Source organism: the organism of the source record quoted next, unplaced genomic scaffold, assembly GCF_019419815.1.
Source record: "Pyrus x bretschneideri cultivar Hongxiangsu unplaced genomic scaffold, Pyrus_bretschneideri_v1 Contig35, whole genome shotgun sequence".
NCBI classification, from domain to species: domain Eukaryota; kingdom Viridiplantae; phylum Streptophyta; class Magnoliopsida; order Rosales; family Rosaceae; genus Pyrus; species Pyrus x bretschneideri.
Window position 1 is genome coordinate 3,194,372 of NW_025999668.1, and position 18,129 is coordinate 3,212,500.

Below are 18,129 nucleotides of genomic sequence, written 5' to 3' on the forward strand. Positions count from 1 at the left end.
ATGATTCAATTGAATAAGATTTGGAACATCTTCCTTAGTCATATTCATATGCTTTGGCCAAAGACTCTCGAATCATATCTTAGAGTATTCTCCTTCCATCATGGAAGGTTAGAGATCCCTTGTTGTGCATTCATATGCCTACATGACTAGATAGCTTGACCCCAACAATGCCGTGGACACTCCAATGGAATGCCGTTGACATAATCAAAGATCAAGGACCTAACCATTAGACATCAATGATGCCTCAGGTCAAAGGACTACTTTGCATATTGCAACTATTGAGTTCTCACATGACATGTATGTTCGAACTCTTGTTTGATCGTTGTTCAGTGTACTCGATTACTCTTTCGAGCACCTATGTGTTTGCCTTAGTGTCCAACACCAAATGACTTGAGACTAGTTCATACTCACGCTTGAGTCGACATAACACATACTAACCTTAGCGGATTGTCAATGCCCAATTGGCAATCCTATGGCTAGGAACGTTTTAGGAATGAACATAAGAGAAAGGTCTCGTTAATTTAACTAACTTAAATCACTTGTCTCTTAGATCAAATACATTCCTTGGATTCCCTTATTGCTTAAACACAAGATACTATAAATAGTGATTAACAATAAGCTTTGCCCTCTATTAAACATATAAAAGTTTAACACAATAAGTATTCCAAAAAGCTATTACATCAAATGAGTGGCTTTGTGGGCATACTTCCAACAATCTCCCACTTGCACTCAAAGCCATCCTCCCATGTATCTAATACCCATCCTTTCCATATGGCGGTCAAGTTGGATTTGAGACATTGGCTTCGTTAGTGGATCTGCTACGTTATCGGCTGAAGCAACTTTGAGGATGTTGACTTTCCCCTCGGCAGCATATCTTCTAATGATATTAAAGCGCCTATCAAAATGCTTGTTCTTTTGATGTGCCCTGGGTTCCTTGGCTTGAGCTATCGCCCCATTATTATCACAGTACAAAGTTACTGGTGACGTAATGGTTGGAACCACTCCAAGTTCAGTGATGAACTTCTGCATCCAGAACGCTTCTTTGCCGGCTTCAGCTGCAGCGACATATTCAGCCTCTGTCGTGGAATCAGCAATTACACTTTGTTTCTTGCTTTTCCAGCTGACAGCCCCACCATTCAGAGTGAATACATATCCGGAGTTGGAACTTCTATCATCGACGTCAGATTGGAAATCTGCGTCTGTATAGCCTTCCACTCGCAACTCTGTCGCTCCTCCATAAACGAGGAACATGTCCTTAGTTCTTCTTAAGTACTTAAGGACCGTCTTGACAGCTGCCCAGTGTTCTGATCCTGGGTTAGATTGATATCGACTAGTAATGCTCACAGCATATGCGATATCAGGCCTTGTGCATATCATGGCATACATGAGACTTCCTATGACGGAAGCATAAGGAATAGTATTCATTTGCCGTATCTCTTCAGGAGTCTTAGGTCCCATGGACTTAGAAAGGTGAATTCCATGTCTCACAAGAAGAAAACCTTTCTTAGATTGTTCCATCTGGAACCTACTTAGCACCTTATCAATGTACATAGATTGGGATAATCCAATTAATTTTCTGGATCTATCACGATAGAGCTTTATCCCAAGTACATAAGATGCATCTCCTAAATCTTTCATGTGGAAGGTTTTGGACAACCACACTTTTACAGAAGAAAGTACTGCAGTGTCATTCCCGAATAGTAATATGTCATCTACATATAACACTAGGAATACAACTGCTTCCCCAACGACCTTTTGATAAACACAATTGTCGTCTTCGTTTTGAGTAAAACCAAACGATTTGATTTCAGTATCAAAACGAATGTTCCAGCTCCTGGAGGCTTGCTTAAGTCCATAAATGGACCTCTGAAGTTTGCATACCTTAGTCTTTTCAGACTTGGACACGAAACCTTCGGGTTGAGCCATATAAAGCTCTTCCTCTAGGTAGCCGTTCAGAAAGGCTGTCTTCACGTCCATTTGCCAGATTTCATAATCATGGTACGCAGCTATAGCAAGCAAAATCCGAATGGACTTAATCATGGCTACAGGAGAGAAAGTTTCTTCATAGTCAATCCCTTCTCGTTGCCTGTAACCCTTGGCTACTAGTCTAGCCTTATAAGTCTCCACGTTCCCATCAACGCCTATCTTCCTCTTGAATACCCATTTATTTCCAACAGGTACTATACCTTCTGGAGGGTCTACAAGAGTCCAGACCTGATTTTGATACATGGAATCCATCTCGGATTTCATGGCCTCATGCTATCTCTTTGAATCAATGTCGGACATTGCTTCATTGTAGTCTCTAGGGTCCTCCTTTGTGTCATTGTCACCTAGAAGGTGCAATTCCGCAAAGTCATTGTCTAAGCCATACCTCCTAGGTTGCTTATTGACCCGTTCAGATCTACGTGGAGCTAGGGGTTCAGGAACAAGGTTGTCAACATGTCGAGTGCTTGTTTGTGGTTCATCATTAATCTCATTAATTTCCATCGTTTTACTTATAGTTTCTTTGAGAACAAATTCGTCCTCTAGAAACTTAGCAGTTCTGGCGACAAAGACTTTCTGGTCGTCAGGATGGTAGAACTCATATCCCATAGTTTCTCTAGGATATCCCACAAAATAGCACCTTTCTGATCTCGCTTCAAGCTTAGTAGCTTCAAGCTTCTTGACATATGCTTCACAACCCCAAATCTTAATGTGATTAAGACTTGGCTTTCTTCCATGCCATATCTCATAGGGCGTTTGTGAAACTGATTTGGAAGGTACTCTATTAAGCAAGTAAGCTGCTGTATATAGAGCGTATCCCCAGAATGTTACTGGCAGATCAGCAGAACTCATCATAGAACGAACCATGTTCATCAAGGTTCGATTTCTCCTTTCAGAAACTCCATTAAGTTGTGGAGTTCCCGGTGGAGTCCACTGTGATTTTATTCCACACTCTTTGAGATAATCTAGGAATTCATTACTCAGATATTCACCCCCTCGATCTGATCTTAGGATTTTTATCTGTTTCCCAGTTTGCTTCTCAACTTCATTCTTGAATTCTTTGAACCTTTCAAAGGATTCTGACTTGTACTTCATAAGATACACATAGCCAAACCGAGAGTGATCGTCGGTGAATGTGATATAGTAGGAGAAACCTCCTCTCGACGTAGTAGACATAGGTCCACATACGTCAGTGTGGATTAACCCTAGAATTTCAGTGGCACGCTCTCCTTTCCCAGTGAATGGAGATTTGGTCATCTTCCCTTTCAAACAGCATTCACAAGTACCCATCTGGTCATTACCTAATGGGCGGACATATCCGTCTTTCGACATCTTGCGAATCTTTTCAAGGTTCACATGTCCAAGTTTAAGATGCCACATCCTTTCTTGGTTAACTTCTTCTCTAGCCCTTTTGGGTTTTGAGGTATTCCCGCTTTCAATACAGTGCATCCCACTATTCGTCTCTAGGTGAAAAAGTCCCTCTATCATATTACCATGAGAGATAATACGATCGTTCAAGTATAAAGTGCAACTCATTTTGTCAAACAATACTGAGTGCCCATCTCGTAAAAGCTTAGAGATAGAAATCAAATTCTTTATACATGAAGGAAAATATAAACAATTTTTAAGTTCCAGGACTTCCCCAGAGGGTAGGTTAAGCATGTAGGTGCCTATTGCTTTTGCAGAGATTTTGGCGCCGTTCCCAACTCGCACAACCATCTCCCCATTGCGCAGTGTCTTGCTCCCTACTAGTCCCTGCATCGTATTACAGATATGTTGACTAGCGCCTGAATCAAATATCCAGGAATTGGAGCTCACTGTAAAAGCACTTTCTATGACCGAAATAGTCTCTTCAAAAGTTCGTGTCATAAGGCTCGCAATGCGCACCCTGTATTTCTTCTTCCAACGTTCATCCCTTCCACAATGAAAGCATGTTCCTTTGGATTTCTTTGCCTTCTTCTTAAGTAACCTTTTCCTTGTTTTTGCATTCTCACTCCCACTGTCCTTTTTGAAACATCTTTCAAATTTACAGCACATGTTAATCATCTCGTTAAAAGTATGATCGAATCTATTCACTTTATAGTTTACAATAAACTTAGTGAAATCATCCGAGAGATATGCAAGGAAAAAGTCTTCGGCCATTTTGTCAAGTATAATGGTGGGTAGTATTTTAGGCATGTCGTTAACTACATAACATAACAGAAATCGTATTAGATTGTTGATTAACTACTTGATTGGGTCTTGAATCAAATAGTACCACCCACTATTTTTGGCAAACTCCACATCCCTCAATGGAATTCGAGAGTTATATTGAACTCTTAGCGGGGCATGGGAGACTCACCATTACCAAGCCCACCTCACGATGATACGATGTTGGTTAGCAAAAATAATGATGAGAGAATAACGCTTTATTCATTTACAACGTTTGTAATTACCCATCTTGTTTGGCCTCTAGAGAATGTTGCCTCACGATGATACGATGTTGGCATTATTGCACTTAGTTAAGTTATTCCCACCATGCTTAGTTCATGTAGGGGTTCAAGAATAACCTCACGATGATACGATGTTGGCTATCCTCGTTGCCTACACTTACCTCATCATATGTTTATGGACTCCTCCTGAGTGTAAGCATGCACTTTGTACTCCCCCATGATAGGGTGAAGCCGGTGTACAAGTCACAAACGATTGGAGCCCACCACGGTGGAAGGCCTACGAAGAAATGTTCAAAACATCTCTCGTTTATCAACTTAATATTCGTTTGAGGGAGTAGTTTTGGGCTACATCAAAAACATTTTAATCATATTAAAAGAACATGGCCCTATCATAACTATTGGTCCAAGTTAATATGATTTAGTAGCATATAATACTCCCACTGTTTCGTTGAAACAAGCGAGAGTATATGGAACTACTAACGAACGCATTGCATCCTCATATGGACTATATAGTCATATTAGGTTTTAGGATGATTATGAACCGTTTGATTTGATCCAACACGAGCCTTGTGTTGGACCTTGGGTTTAAGGTAGATAGTTGTTGATTTTAGTTACGCGTTTAATCCAATTAAACCGTTATTTCCTATTGGGCGTTGGACCCAACTATTCCAATTTGCATACATATAAACAAAGAGGAATACATGAAATAATAAGAAGGGCTTATGCTCTTTTACAACACAAATAATGGGCTTATGCCCTTTACAACAACTTGAACTAATCAAATTACATTCAAATCTACTTTACTTAAAAACCCAAGCATTCATAATGTAAATCGGCCAATCACATAGCTCAATTATCGAGGCCTTTAGTTCATAATCACCCTTTTCTTAATTAACTAAATTAACTAAGAAAGCAACTTTAAACAATTGGTTTTTGGATCCATAGAATTGATTTAAATGGAACTAAATATAATGAAAATCAAATTCTCATTAAAGAGACAAAACAATTTTTGTTCTCATTTTGTTTTTGGGCCAAAAACAATGACCACAACAATTTGGGTCACTTTGTTAAAACAAAAAAACTTTTGGGGTCAAAATGCAAATACACAAAAGTATCAAAACTTTATATAATTGCACAAAAGTCCCTCCATCACCTTTTACCAAAGGTGGCCGGCCATAGTGTTGTAAAATTGAAAAAATTCTAAAGTTTTGTGAGTGGTTTTTGGTAGGTGAGACAAAGGTGACTTTGATGGTTTGTAAGAAAATGTTTTTTATAAAACTTTAAAATTCTTTTAGTCACATCTCACCAATAACTATCACCCACCATTTGAAAATCAAAACTTTATGAAAAACATAAAACTTTTTGAATCAAAACTTCAAAACTTTTTGTTCTTGGTAAGAACTTCAAGAAATATGAAGAACATACATGAAAACTCATAATAGCTCCATGGATGTTTTCTTTCACCAAAAACTCAAATTTTCACAACTCAAAAGAGGATTAATATCCTAGGGTACTTAGGGGTTCCAAAAGGCACTTTAAAACCATTTTAATAAGACTAACAAGAACCCAAAAAATCACCCTTTGGATTTGGTCGAAAATCCCAAAACACTTGGCACCAACTTTTAATTCCATTATTCATGCTTTAATGAAATACATCTACAACATTTGAGATGCTAAATTTTCAAGTAAAATTTATATTCAAAGCAAGAACAAAGCTTGTAACATTTACAACACTTAAATCACAAAATATGGAAAAATCACAAAACCCAAAAGGATCCACCATAAACTAGGCCTAGGCTCTTGATACCACTTGAAGGAAAAATTTTGTCCTAGCTAAGAACATGTAAGAACATTTGAATACATATGCAAACTAATAACACTTTAAAGTAGGCATGCATTCAAAAACAATTCATAAAACCCATGACTTTCAAAGCCTAGTATATGGTGAATCATAAGACTCTTTAACAAAATTAAAGAGAATAAGAATTTAGAGATTCTTTACCCTTGAAGCTCATCCTTGATTGCACAAGGGATTCACCCAAGTGGAGGGCCTTCAAGTCACCTCCTTGCTCCTTGGATCTTCCTTGTGATTTTCTCCCTTTTAGTGCTCCTTTTTCTTCTTTGAGGATTTGAGGATTTGTTCTCCAAAACACCAAAAGTTTGGTGTCTCTAAGTCTCCACACCAAAGATGTTGTGTGAAGATGAAATGGATGACTTAGGGAAGAAAGATTGCTAGATGTTCCTCCCCCTAAGGTGGCCGGCCTCTATGTTGAAATTTAGAGAAAATGTTTCACCCAAATTCTCTTAGAAAACCCTAAGGATGAAATGGCTATAAAGATGTCTTTATACCACCTCACAATGGAGTGGCAAACTTGCAATTAAGCCAAGTTCACTACCCTTGAAGCTTATGGCCGGCCATTAGTTGTTATTGGGCTTAATTGCCCATTTTGTTTTAGTTGTCATACAACTTAAACATAATGGGCCTTGTGGACCAAAACGTTTTTGTGCTCCGAAGCCCAAAACTAACTTAAACGCCCAATACGAACGTTTCGTATAATTAATTAACTATTTAATTAATCTTGACCATTCTTCAATTAAACCATTTAATTGCTTATCCATTTCATATAATTTCTTCACTTATATCTTTACTCGGTGTACGATCCATTAGGTTCCAATTAGCGAGGTAGTGGGCGATGTTACTCTTAACGATCGATTGTGAATTGAAACCACATTTCAATTCTCCCTTAAAATTAGTGTTTGCTAATCTTTAGGGCTTCCACAAACCATGGGTGACGCCTAGCAGCATGTCATGGTTACCCAAGCTAAGTAGAAGTGGTTGGAGAACCTAGCCAGTTACAACTACAATGCAATACGGTCCTTCTCTAATACAATACTCTTAATCACATTGTTTAAGTGATAGTTTGTTTCATGTCTACTATCCAATGTGATACTTCTCTATATGATTCAATTGAATAAGATTTGGAACATCTTCCTTAGTCATATTCATATGCTTTGGCCAAAGACTCTCGAATCATATCTTAGAGTATTCTCCTTCCATCATGGAAGGTTAGAGATCCCTTGTTGTGCATTCATATGCCTACATGACTAGATAGCTTGACCCCAACAATGCCGTGGACACTCCAATGGAATGCCGTTGACATAATCAAAGATCAAGGACCTAACCATTAGACATCAATGATGCCTCAGGTCAAAGGACTACTTTGCATATTGCAACTATTGAGTTCTCACATGACATGTATGTTCGAACTCTTGTTTGATCGTTGTTCAGTGTACTCGATTACTCTTTCGAGCACCTATGTGTTTGCCTTAGTGTCCAACACCAAATGACTTGAGACTAGTTCATACTCACGCTTGAGTTGACATAACACATACTAACCTTAGCGGATTGTCAATGCCCAATTGGCAATCCTATGGCTAGGAACGTTTTAGGAATGAACATAAGAGAAAGGTCTCGTTAATTTAACTAACTTAAATCACTTGTCTCTTAGATCAAATACATTCCTTGGATTCCCTTATTGCTTAAACACAAGATACTATAAATAGTGATTAACAATAAGCTTTGCCCTCTATTAAACATATAAAAGTTTAACACAATAAGTATTCCAAAAAGCTATTACATCAAATGAGTGGCTTTGTGGGCATACTTCCAACACTGATGTAGCCTCTCATTTCTCATTAATGTGAATCTATTCAAAGCTATACTTTTCCCTCTTTCTTTCTCTTCTCTCTCTCTTCGACTCTTTACATTTTTGAAGTTCTTCAACCTTTCTCATAATTTCTGCAACTCTGTAAAGCTTGATTAAGCATTGTTATGACTCGTTGGGGATAATTATTTTGAGAATATTAATTCGACATTTAAGGACATTGTAATAAAACTCTATCTTCGAAACTACTTCGAATCCAATCGTAGAAGAAGAAAAACAAGAAGGAAACATATATATATATATATATATATATATATATATGAGATAGAAGAAGAAGAAGAAGAAGAAGAAGGAAACATATGAGAGAGAAGAAGATGCAGGACAAAATATTGAATTAAAAGGGTAAATTTTTCAATATACAATTTGTTATTTTTCCAATTATAAAGCTTTTTTGAAATAATTAATTAAAAGGGTGATATTTTCCTTTAGAGGGGTTATAAGCGAAAGTGAATTAAAACTGCATTGTATTTCTTAATATCTTGTAGTATGATTCAAAAAGTGAAACGTCCTTCAATATATTTAAATGTGACATGTTCAGATATATATACACACACACGTGCACTCGCACATATACATTATTCAGTATTCATCTTAAAAGTTTAATTTACTAAAATAAGTTGTCAAGACCTCACCCATACCATGATTGTTCATAAGTATTTTTGAGCTAATATTGTGTTCGGGATGAACTTAGAAGTAGTAGAAAAAGAATAAGTTTTTTTATTGTTCATATGCCGTTGATATAGAGGGAGGTGAGTCAAGACTTCGAGTGAAAGTTTGGAGGCTCTTAACCGATTAAGCTATAAACCCCCTTCTAGAAAAAGAAAAGTTGATCTGAAGAAAAACATTATGCTGCATTGCCCACAGAAAGGTTGCATAATTTTCTTGTTTTGGAAACTTTTGGAAGGATTTTTTCTTTTTGGTAAATTGCATTAATTGTAAATTTTACCCCAGATATGCACATTAATTACTCAACAAATAGCATGTGGCATAGTAATTTGTGATGGCTTACGATACACCTGCTTTTTATCCATTATATATATGTTGTTTAACCTGGAGTTTAAGAATGAATCAAACTAATAGGGATGCTCTTTCCCCCTCTTTCTCATCTCACTCTAGCTCACTGTCTTTCTTTCTCTCTCTCTCTCTCGCTACGATTCTACCAACTTGTAACCTTGTTTGAACTTTCCTCTCCGGTTCATATGCGAAGGCCTAAGAGAGGTTCGTCAAGTATGTGTCGAGATAAGAATTTGAAGGGCCCCCAATCTGATATCATGCCCACAAGTAACATTCCCATCAGACTTCGTATTCTCGTTCTGGACATTGATGCTGATTTTCTTACCTTTATTTCAGGCTTGCTTAAACTTTTGAAACATGAAGGTAACAGACTTAGGAAACATCATTCCATTTGATTTTTCACTTCTTACAAGAGAAATGAAGAGGAAATAAAAAGGGGAAAGTAATTTTATCCCCAAAATATACGTAAAGTTGTGCATGCAGCCTTTCAATTTTAGTCATGTTAATCTACCCAATTCTTTCATTTTAGGTAAAAATTTGATTTATAGATTTCTAGTAGAGTTTAAAGAATCTGCTTTCATTAGAGAGATTAGCTTTTAGTGTTTTTCTTGTTACAGATTTTTTGTTTTTTTTTAACCCTTTCATTTCTTTCAGTTTTTGCTTTTCTTTTTCTAATTCTTTTATTCTTTCATCAAACTTAGAAGGAAGGAATTAGATTGTTTAGCTCATCTCTCTCTCTCTCTCTCTCTATCTCTTCTGGTTATTGTTCTATCCTGAAAAACCACACTTGCATATATGGAGATCTTTTACAAATAGTTTATCAAATCAGGTTTAACTGATCATAAATCGCTAATGTTTAAAACAATACCACCAAATTTCAATATATACTGCTTATTTGGATTCTGTTGACTAGGTTTTTCATACGTATTTAATTTTTGGCGTCATATGTATAAAGGTTTATCAATCCATCATAGTATATATACAGAGGTAAGTGTTTATGTTCTTAGTGAAGTAATTCTACTATCCACGAGTACCTACTACTGCATGACTGTCAACGATGTCTGACTTTCGCCTAATTTTCTCTTCGCATAGCATATGCGCTCATTTTGGAACCTCATTAATTATCCAATGCATGTGTATCTTTCGAAACATTTAACGAAAACCTATTTGAATAATGCTACTTTGTTTCTAAATTGTGAAAAAATAATTATTATTTTGTGCTATGTTTCAGTTGTGACATTCATGAATCCAATCCAAGCCTTATCTGCACTTCTGCTTGCAGAACACAAATTCCATCTTGTTATCACAGACCTTTACCTGCCTGATATTTTTAGTGGACTTCAATTTATAAGAAGAGTGAGAGATGAATTTAAGCTGCCGTTAATTGGTGAGGAAACTGTAATTAGTCATGTTCTTTATATTTTGTTTGCATATGTTATATATCCAAAGTCCTAATTAGTCACACCTTTTGTGTCATTTTCTCTCCTTTGTATATACTTTTTGCCTTAAAGTGAGAGTGGCTTTTTAGATTAGTGGTTAGGGTTTTGAAAATTGGGGATTGGGGTATATTGAAGTGAAATTTGGGATTAAGGATATCTCTAGGCATCCAGTTACCTTCTTGTTTTTGTTATGTATGTACTTATGTTTGTAAATGATTATCACGCAATGATTGTATTTCTAGCCTTTGTTATGTATGTAAGTATATATGTTTGTATATGAGTATTATGTAACGATTGTAATTCTAACTGGTTTCAACTTGGATTTAGTGGCTTCAGCTGATAACAGCGAGAGTACCATACTAGCGGCTCTAGAGAATGGTGCTATACATTATACAGTGAAACCAGTTTGCTTTAGTGATGTGAAAAACCTATGGGGATTGGTTTTGGGAGTCAATGAAACAACAAGATTGGATTCAAACAATAATATTACTAACCGTAGAGCAAGTGTTGATGGGAAATCATCATCATCCACAGATGGGAGTAACAATTCTAAGAGAAAAAGATCATCAGAGGGAGTGAAAAGTACTTATATTTCTACAAAAAAGCACAAGGTCGAGTGGACTTCTGAACTTCAGGATCGCTTCTTGGAGGCTATTAATTATATAGGCCTAGACAGTAAGTTAAAGTTGTTTGATTTGGTCATAGTTTTTCTTACTAATATTTAACTAATTGCTATTCCTTATAGTGCTGTAGTTTGATTTGGCTTAATTACCTACTAATAACTAACTTCTAGTGATTATGGTTTTATTGATTTACAATTTTTTCAGAGGCTGTTCCAAAAAGAATCCTTGAGGTCATGAATGTTGAAGGGTTAACCAGAGAAAACGTTGCAAGTCATTTGCAGGTTTGTCTTTAAGTCTGCAGTTGTGGAAAGTTCAGTAAGTATGTTATAATGCTAATTGGGTCACATTTACTCATCGCCTTGTTTTAGATACCAACACTCTCAACTTATGTATGTGAGAGCCACCTGTTTTAGAGATGTCAATAAATGTGTTTCAAATTGAAACACTTAGATAATTAACCTATGCATGTGATAACTAGTAAAAGTTCTTGCATGATTACCCTCACGTTTAATTGAAATCGAAAGAGAAATGGCAAATGCTATGAAAGTTAATAATTCTTTTGATTCTTTTTTCAACAATTGTTGTCCATGAGATTTGAATTCTTGAAAACCTTGAATTAAATGAATGGATGCGACAGGAATATGTATACATTAGAACTTTGTGGTTCTTCCTACTGAATGGTACTTATTCCTGATTGTAGGGCATGATAAATCCTTTCCCCCCGCCCTTCTCCTTCTACACACCCTTGTTTGTTTTTGTCCTTAATTATTCTGCTTTGATTTATTTAATCAAAATGCCATAAATGTGCTTAAAGAGAAAGGGGTGTGCGGCAATAACTGATGATTAATTCAATTCAAATGAACAATGATGATTAATCTTTCGTTGTTTTCTCAGAAATATAGAATGTTCTTAAGGAAAGTTGCAGCAAAAATTTCAGTCAGCAAATTGTCTATGGAAAGAGCCCAACTCACAAGACGTGCATTATTGTACCAAAACATTTTAGTAGAAGGACAAGCATCCACACTGCAGCAACGAAGATCATTCCATGAAAATTTCGAGCTCTTAGTTAATCAGAATACTGCATGGCTTCTCAACCGGCTGCAACGTGGCGCTAATGATCATGAAGCTTCTAGCAGCAGATGCCTACCTCGATCAGGATCATACAACACCAGACAAAATCCATATGTACTGAATGGTCAGACTCACTCTGGAAAGCAGCCTTTGATGATGAACACACCAAATCGTTTCCAACCAGCCAATTACTGTGGAATATTTCAATCAAACAGTGCTCAAAGAAACTGGTCCATTACTAACACATCGGCAGATGTTGCATATAACTTTGGGAGCAATAATGCAAATGGAGTTAAAATTGGTACCAATATTCCAAATCAGATTCTGTTTAGTTCAAGCTGGGATACTTCAAATGGTGTCAAAAATTATGTCTGTGGTGCTAGCAGCAGTCAGTTGTCACCAATGTTTGTTGAAGGCAATAATATTGGACAAGAAAATGTTAATGCTTTAGCACTGGAAAACCCTCTACAGCAACAGCAACAACAATATGGTGGTACTGATCTTGTGAATGCTTCCAATAACAGCAGTAGCCATGTGACAGGAGTAGTGGACTGTTCTAGCTCTACTGAGATACATTTGAAAGACAGCACTACTGGTCATGATGACCTTGATATTAGTGATATCTTTTGGAATGAACTTCAACTAGAATCCGTTACTGATGATAAGGTATGCTCGTATAAATATTTGTAATGGTAGTGAGAAAGATATAAGATTTCCCTTTTGACTAGATATATAATACTGCATATCAATAAGGGAAATAATTTTCTATACTTCTTTTATCCCCGCTTGTGTCTTTTTCTTTTCTTTGGATTGAATAAAATTAAAAGATAATTAATTGAGAAACATAAATAAACAGAGATGTGCATTCGAAGAAAAGGAGCGAACATCATTTCTCCATTAATAATTGTTCATGTGGTCCTTCACAATTATCCTATTTCTTTTTTGTGCAGGGAAAAGGAAAACAAGTCATGAATTCTGAACAAGACACTAGTGATGACTTTGATAGTATAACTTTGGATGAACTTAATTCGGAACCCGCGACTTGTGATAAGGTATGCTTGATTGTTTTCAAGGTACTAAGAAAAACATAATTAAATTTTATTTTTGACTTAATTTATATATAATATTGAGCATTATCTTCTTTTTGTTTAGGGAAAACAAGTCATGAATTCTGATCCCAATGCAAGTTTGGTCCAAGAAAATTCTACTCTGAACAAAGAAATATCCCTTCGTCAGGCATGTAAAATGATCACCTTTGTATATTAAACGCCTGGCACAGCCTTGATTTATTTTATTTTCTGTACTTTGGTTTTCCTTTTGGCATAATCAACTTTAATTTCAACTCATGATATATTTCATTTGATTAACATAGTGGCAATGTAATGGTGTAGCAGGAAAGCCAAGCTGATATGATGGACCTTGAGTTCGATGGTGATGGGCTGAATTTCGTGGATCTCTCTCCTGATGAGGTATGTTCATTATTCAAGGTAGATTTAATCCTTAAATATTCATGTCATCAAGCACTAGTTTTCGTATTTGTTAGTTTAAGCTCCTCTCGGACGTGTAGAGATATATATACCTACGTAAGTCCTTGGGAATTTGGAATTAGCCAAGTGGTGAGAAATAATCAAAAATTGGGCAGGTTAAGAGTTCGACCCCTTCCTACATAACCAAAGAAATTAAAAAGAGAAAACCTTGATCAGCAAAAACGGAGGGATCCAATGAGACGAAATAGTTGTTAATAAGGAAAAAATATACATTAAATTTTATTTTAATGTTCGTGTGGCGGATTTTTATTCGTGAACGTTGTAAATCCTTGATCCATTTCAAAATGGGCGAGAGTCCAGAAGTGTTCACTCTAATTACTTTGATGGACTCCTTTACGATTTTAACATTCTTTTTTTTTTTCTTTTGTCTTTTTTTTTTCTTTTCGCTGACAGGACTGGGAAAAGATTATGGAGTCATTGCTCAAGTGATGGCCAGGCATATATAGGCTAGAGTGATAATCCTGCAGCATATATCATGTAATAGAAAATAATCTGAAGCTTTTGATATTGGAAACTTGGAATAAGGATTTGTAGTATATTAAGAATGGATCTTGCAATTTAAACCCTCTATTCATCTTCTTAGAACTGTTGTTGAATGTTGATCTTCTTGCATGCATCTAGACAAATCAATAGTTTGCAAGCTTACCTTTTATAAAAATAAAAATATGGCAAACGTTATTTATAGCCAAAATGTTGTTTCCGCAGGTAGCAAAATGTTTTCTATTAATTATAATTCTTTTACATCACTATATATATGGGTTAGGATATGTGGACGAATATTTTGAAAAGTTAACATTTCTTTCAAGTCCTTAAATTTTGTAACATTTAACAAAAAATAAAAGCCAAATTCAGGCTGCTCGTGAGGAAATCTATCAAGTTTTGGAGCGCACTTTAGCCAAGTGATATTGGACAGTGATTGTTGGTCATAACAAAGAAGGATCAAGGCTCCATGATTCTTCAGGTTTGTTGTTTAGCTATAATAATACAACTCATCGCTTGACCAAGTTGGCTTTATTTTTATATTTTAATGATTTTTGCATGTAAATTTAAAATTGGGTAAATCCATAAGATCCAATTCATGAGCCAAGATCTTGGACTCCATCATTTTCACAAACGATTATTAATCCTTTATACATAAATTACATACCTCGATAATTAGCCACCAAATGCCATCTACAATCCTTATCTTGAGCAATCCATAAACAAGTCGTCAAAGTGGATGAAATTAGGTTCTCTTTAGCCCTTGCTTGTATGTTAAAACCTTAATATGTGTTCTTCATTAGTGTATACATTAGATGGATATGTGCACTCTTATACGCAGAGAGACGAGTACAATTTTCTAATGAAGCCCATCATCTATTACCTCCCATCACACTAATAAAATAGGAAACCAATTCTCATACAATTTGACCAATAGAATTGCTTTATATCACACATGTACCATGGCATGTGGGCCACATTAGAATATTAAAATATTCTTACATTCTCTCAGTTGGCCCATATGACATATGTCTTTTGGTTTAATAAAGAAACAATAGGCGCACATTATATTTGAAAGCATCCTTACTATCAAATGGTTAATATAAATACCAATTTTAAGTAATTCACTAATGCGAGTCATGTTGGTTTTAAATCTATATGCAACATAGCCCTTCCATGTACCACAACACTAATAAATCACTCAAAACGGTCAACTAGTGAGTAGTAAATACAAAGGCCCAATAATATATTTGTCAGAGACTATTCCTGTTATATACATCCAATCTCATACATGTATAAATATATTGGAAAACAGGAAATATCATAAACATCAGTAGTTATTGAGCTTAGAGTGTCAACTTGAAGAATTAAACATCATCCAACACAACAAATCATTAGTACCAACCATGACCACAATTCTTTCAACATATGTCATTTATTTCCACAACCATAATCTAATTCTTAATGGGATTGGGAGAAGAACTTTTGTCATCACAGACACTCATTGTTTCTAAATCTACTTTATACAAGATATTTTTCTTTTTGTTATGTTTAGCATTCTTACAATACTTGTCATTATTAGAAAAAGTGATAGTTGTGACATTACCATGAATTCTCGGTAGCTTAGTAATAAAACATAAGTACCCAATCTTTAAGAAAAATTCGCACTAAATAGTAAGAATTGTGGCCTCAAATAAGCAAGTCACATTTCCTACAACGATAATGAATTCTCTTTGTAATTTGATGTTCCAATTCTGTATGGAAATCAAATAAGCCTAAACTTGTCCCTTACTAAATTGGATAAGATTATTTCATATCTCTCCATAACTCGTTCAATACATGCTTAAAGGGAAAAGCCTAAAAATCCATATGATCCCTTCGAAATATTTAAATTCCTATCACATAAAATGGCTCATCCATATCTTTGTTTCATAGATCTTAGAGAAGATTTAATGGTTTTAAGCAATAAACCAAGACCAATATTAGCAAGAAAAATATCTATAATTATTCAGATGATAAATATAAATTTAAATTTACTCCCATTAAACTTGAGATATATATACAAATTATTAGACTAAAGTAGATTATAATACCATTAAACTTTGCACACTATGATACTTTAAATTACAAAATTATGTGTTTCTTTCAGTAATGAGAAGTTCTCATATTAATTTGTGAGGAGTTCTCTATTAACCATTCATCCGATATAACATTTTTCACATCAATTCCATGAATCTATAAAACATGATGAGATACTTATATCAGTATGATTCTAATTGGGTTATTCTTATAAACATGTGAGAATGCTCCTTACAGTGAATCATTTCCTTACAAGTGAAATATTTGATCAATGGCCTGAATTTTATATCATTGCATATTGTCATGAGAGCTATGTATCAGGACGATACTTTCATACAACTCAACATCGTTACGCAAATCAACAAAATGTCAGACTTTATTTCAATCCATTCATTTTAACTGCATCATTTAGGATATAAAACCAATAAGTAGAATAAATACATTTATGAAATGGGAAAATGAAATTGAATCCATACTTATTTTGTAAAATGAAATTCTTGTAGACAAAAACATACATTCATTCAAAATAACAAATGTCAACACAATTGATGTCTTGACGTTGTCTTAATGTTCCTCTTTATGATGTTGTATGATATTTTTATTGCTAAAAATATCATCATAGAGTGGATACTCATTTATTGTTGTGTTCATTGTTGTTCAATTGTTCACAACTGTAAAAACAACAATTGCTTTAGGAAATACTTAGATCCCAATTTCCTAAACAACCATTTTCCCTTGTTTTTCCACTCCCACTTATTTAACGATTATAAAATGAATCTGATTTTAACAATATCATACTATGATTAGGACAAAATAACACATGTATCTTTAATCTGGACTTTTCTAGTTAACTAGTATGTTGAGAATCAATGTCATTTGTAGGTGAAGTAAGTGTGTGAGGTTGGTGAAGTAAGTGGAGGTTGTAGGTGAAGTAGGTGGATGTTGTAGGTGAAGTAAGTGTGTGAGGTTGGTGAAGTAAGTGGAGGTTGTAGGTGAAGTAGGTGGATGTTGTAGGTGAAGTAAGTGTGTGGTGTAGCTTTCATTTGGTTTGCTATAAATACCCAAGTCCCCAAGCATTGCATATCATCCAAGGAAAAACAAAGCCTAGAGCTAAATAAGAAAAGCTTTGCTAATTAGTTTGTTTTGTGAGCTTTCTTTAAGAGTGTGCTCTATTTTCTTCTTCTTGGGATCATTAGAGTTATCTTGGATACTCTTCTTATTCAACAATTGGTATCTAGAGCCAAGTCGGTCAGGGATCGTTCTTGGTAGAGCATTGGTTGTAAAGTCTCTTGAAATTCCGAGTATGCTCTGTGGTTGCAATTTTGACTGATCTTCCACATCAGAAAAAATTTCTTGAGATTATTGCTGGGGTTATCACAAACCTTGAGAGGGAGTTTCTTTGTGTCGAGAGTAGTGTATTACTCTGCACGGTAGTCACTCAAGCTTGTTCGGTGTAGTCAAAGTTTTGCCGATACGATGGGTGATCTTCAAGTTGTTGGAGGAATCAAGAAGCTCAACAATCAAAACTATAACACGTGGGCAACGTGTATAGAGTCTTACCTTCAAGGTCAAGACTTGTGGGAGGTTGTCGGTGGTAGTGAAGCTACACAACCGGCAGCGGAAAATGCTAACGGCGTCTTGCGGAAGTGGAAAATTAAAGCAGGCAAATCAATGTTTGCTTTAAAGACCACAATAGAAGAAGAAATGTTGAAGCACATTCGAGATGCTAAAACGCC

The 18,129-nt window shown here is 35.5% G+C and overlaps 1 protein-coding gene across 1 annotated transcript; it reads left to right on the forward strand.

Moving 5' to 3' along the window:
• Window positions 1-9,369: 9,369 nt before the first annotated feature.
• On the forward strand, window positions 9,370-14,263 carry LOC125480688 (two-component response regulator ORR23-like). The gene is made up of 8 exons (XM_048591716.1): window positions 9,370-9,517; window positions 10,921-11,268; window positions 11,421-11,497; window positions 12,111-12,953; window positions 13,238-13,339; window positions 13,440-13,523; window positions 13,682-13,756; window positions 14,228-14,263. Exons 1-8 carry the CDS (start codon window positions 9,370-9,372, stop codon window positions 14,261-14,263), a joined length of 1,713 nt encoding a protein of 570 aa, XP_048447673.1.
• Window positions 14,264-18,129: the final 3,866 nt, after the last annotated feature.

What these genes read in the sequence shown, in the direction of transcription:
- LOC125480688 (XM_048591716.1), top strand. Translation starts at nt 9,370, where the DNA reads ATGTGTCGAGATAAGAATTTGAAGGGCCCCCAATCTGATATCATGCCC. An exon ending in ACGTTGCAAGTCATTTGCAG is followed by an intron (nt 11,498 to 12,110) that starts GTTTGTCTTTAA and finishes TTGTTTTCTCAG; the next exon opens with AAATATAGAATGTTCTTAAG. An exon ending in AACCCGCGACTTGTGATAAG is followed by an intron (nt 13,340 to 13,439) that starts GTATGCTTGATT and finishes CTTTTTGTTTAG; the next exon opens with GGAAAACAAGTCATGAATTC.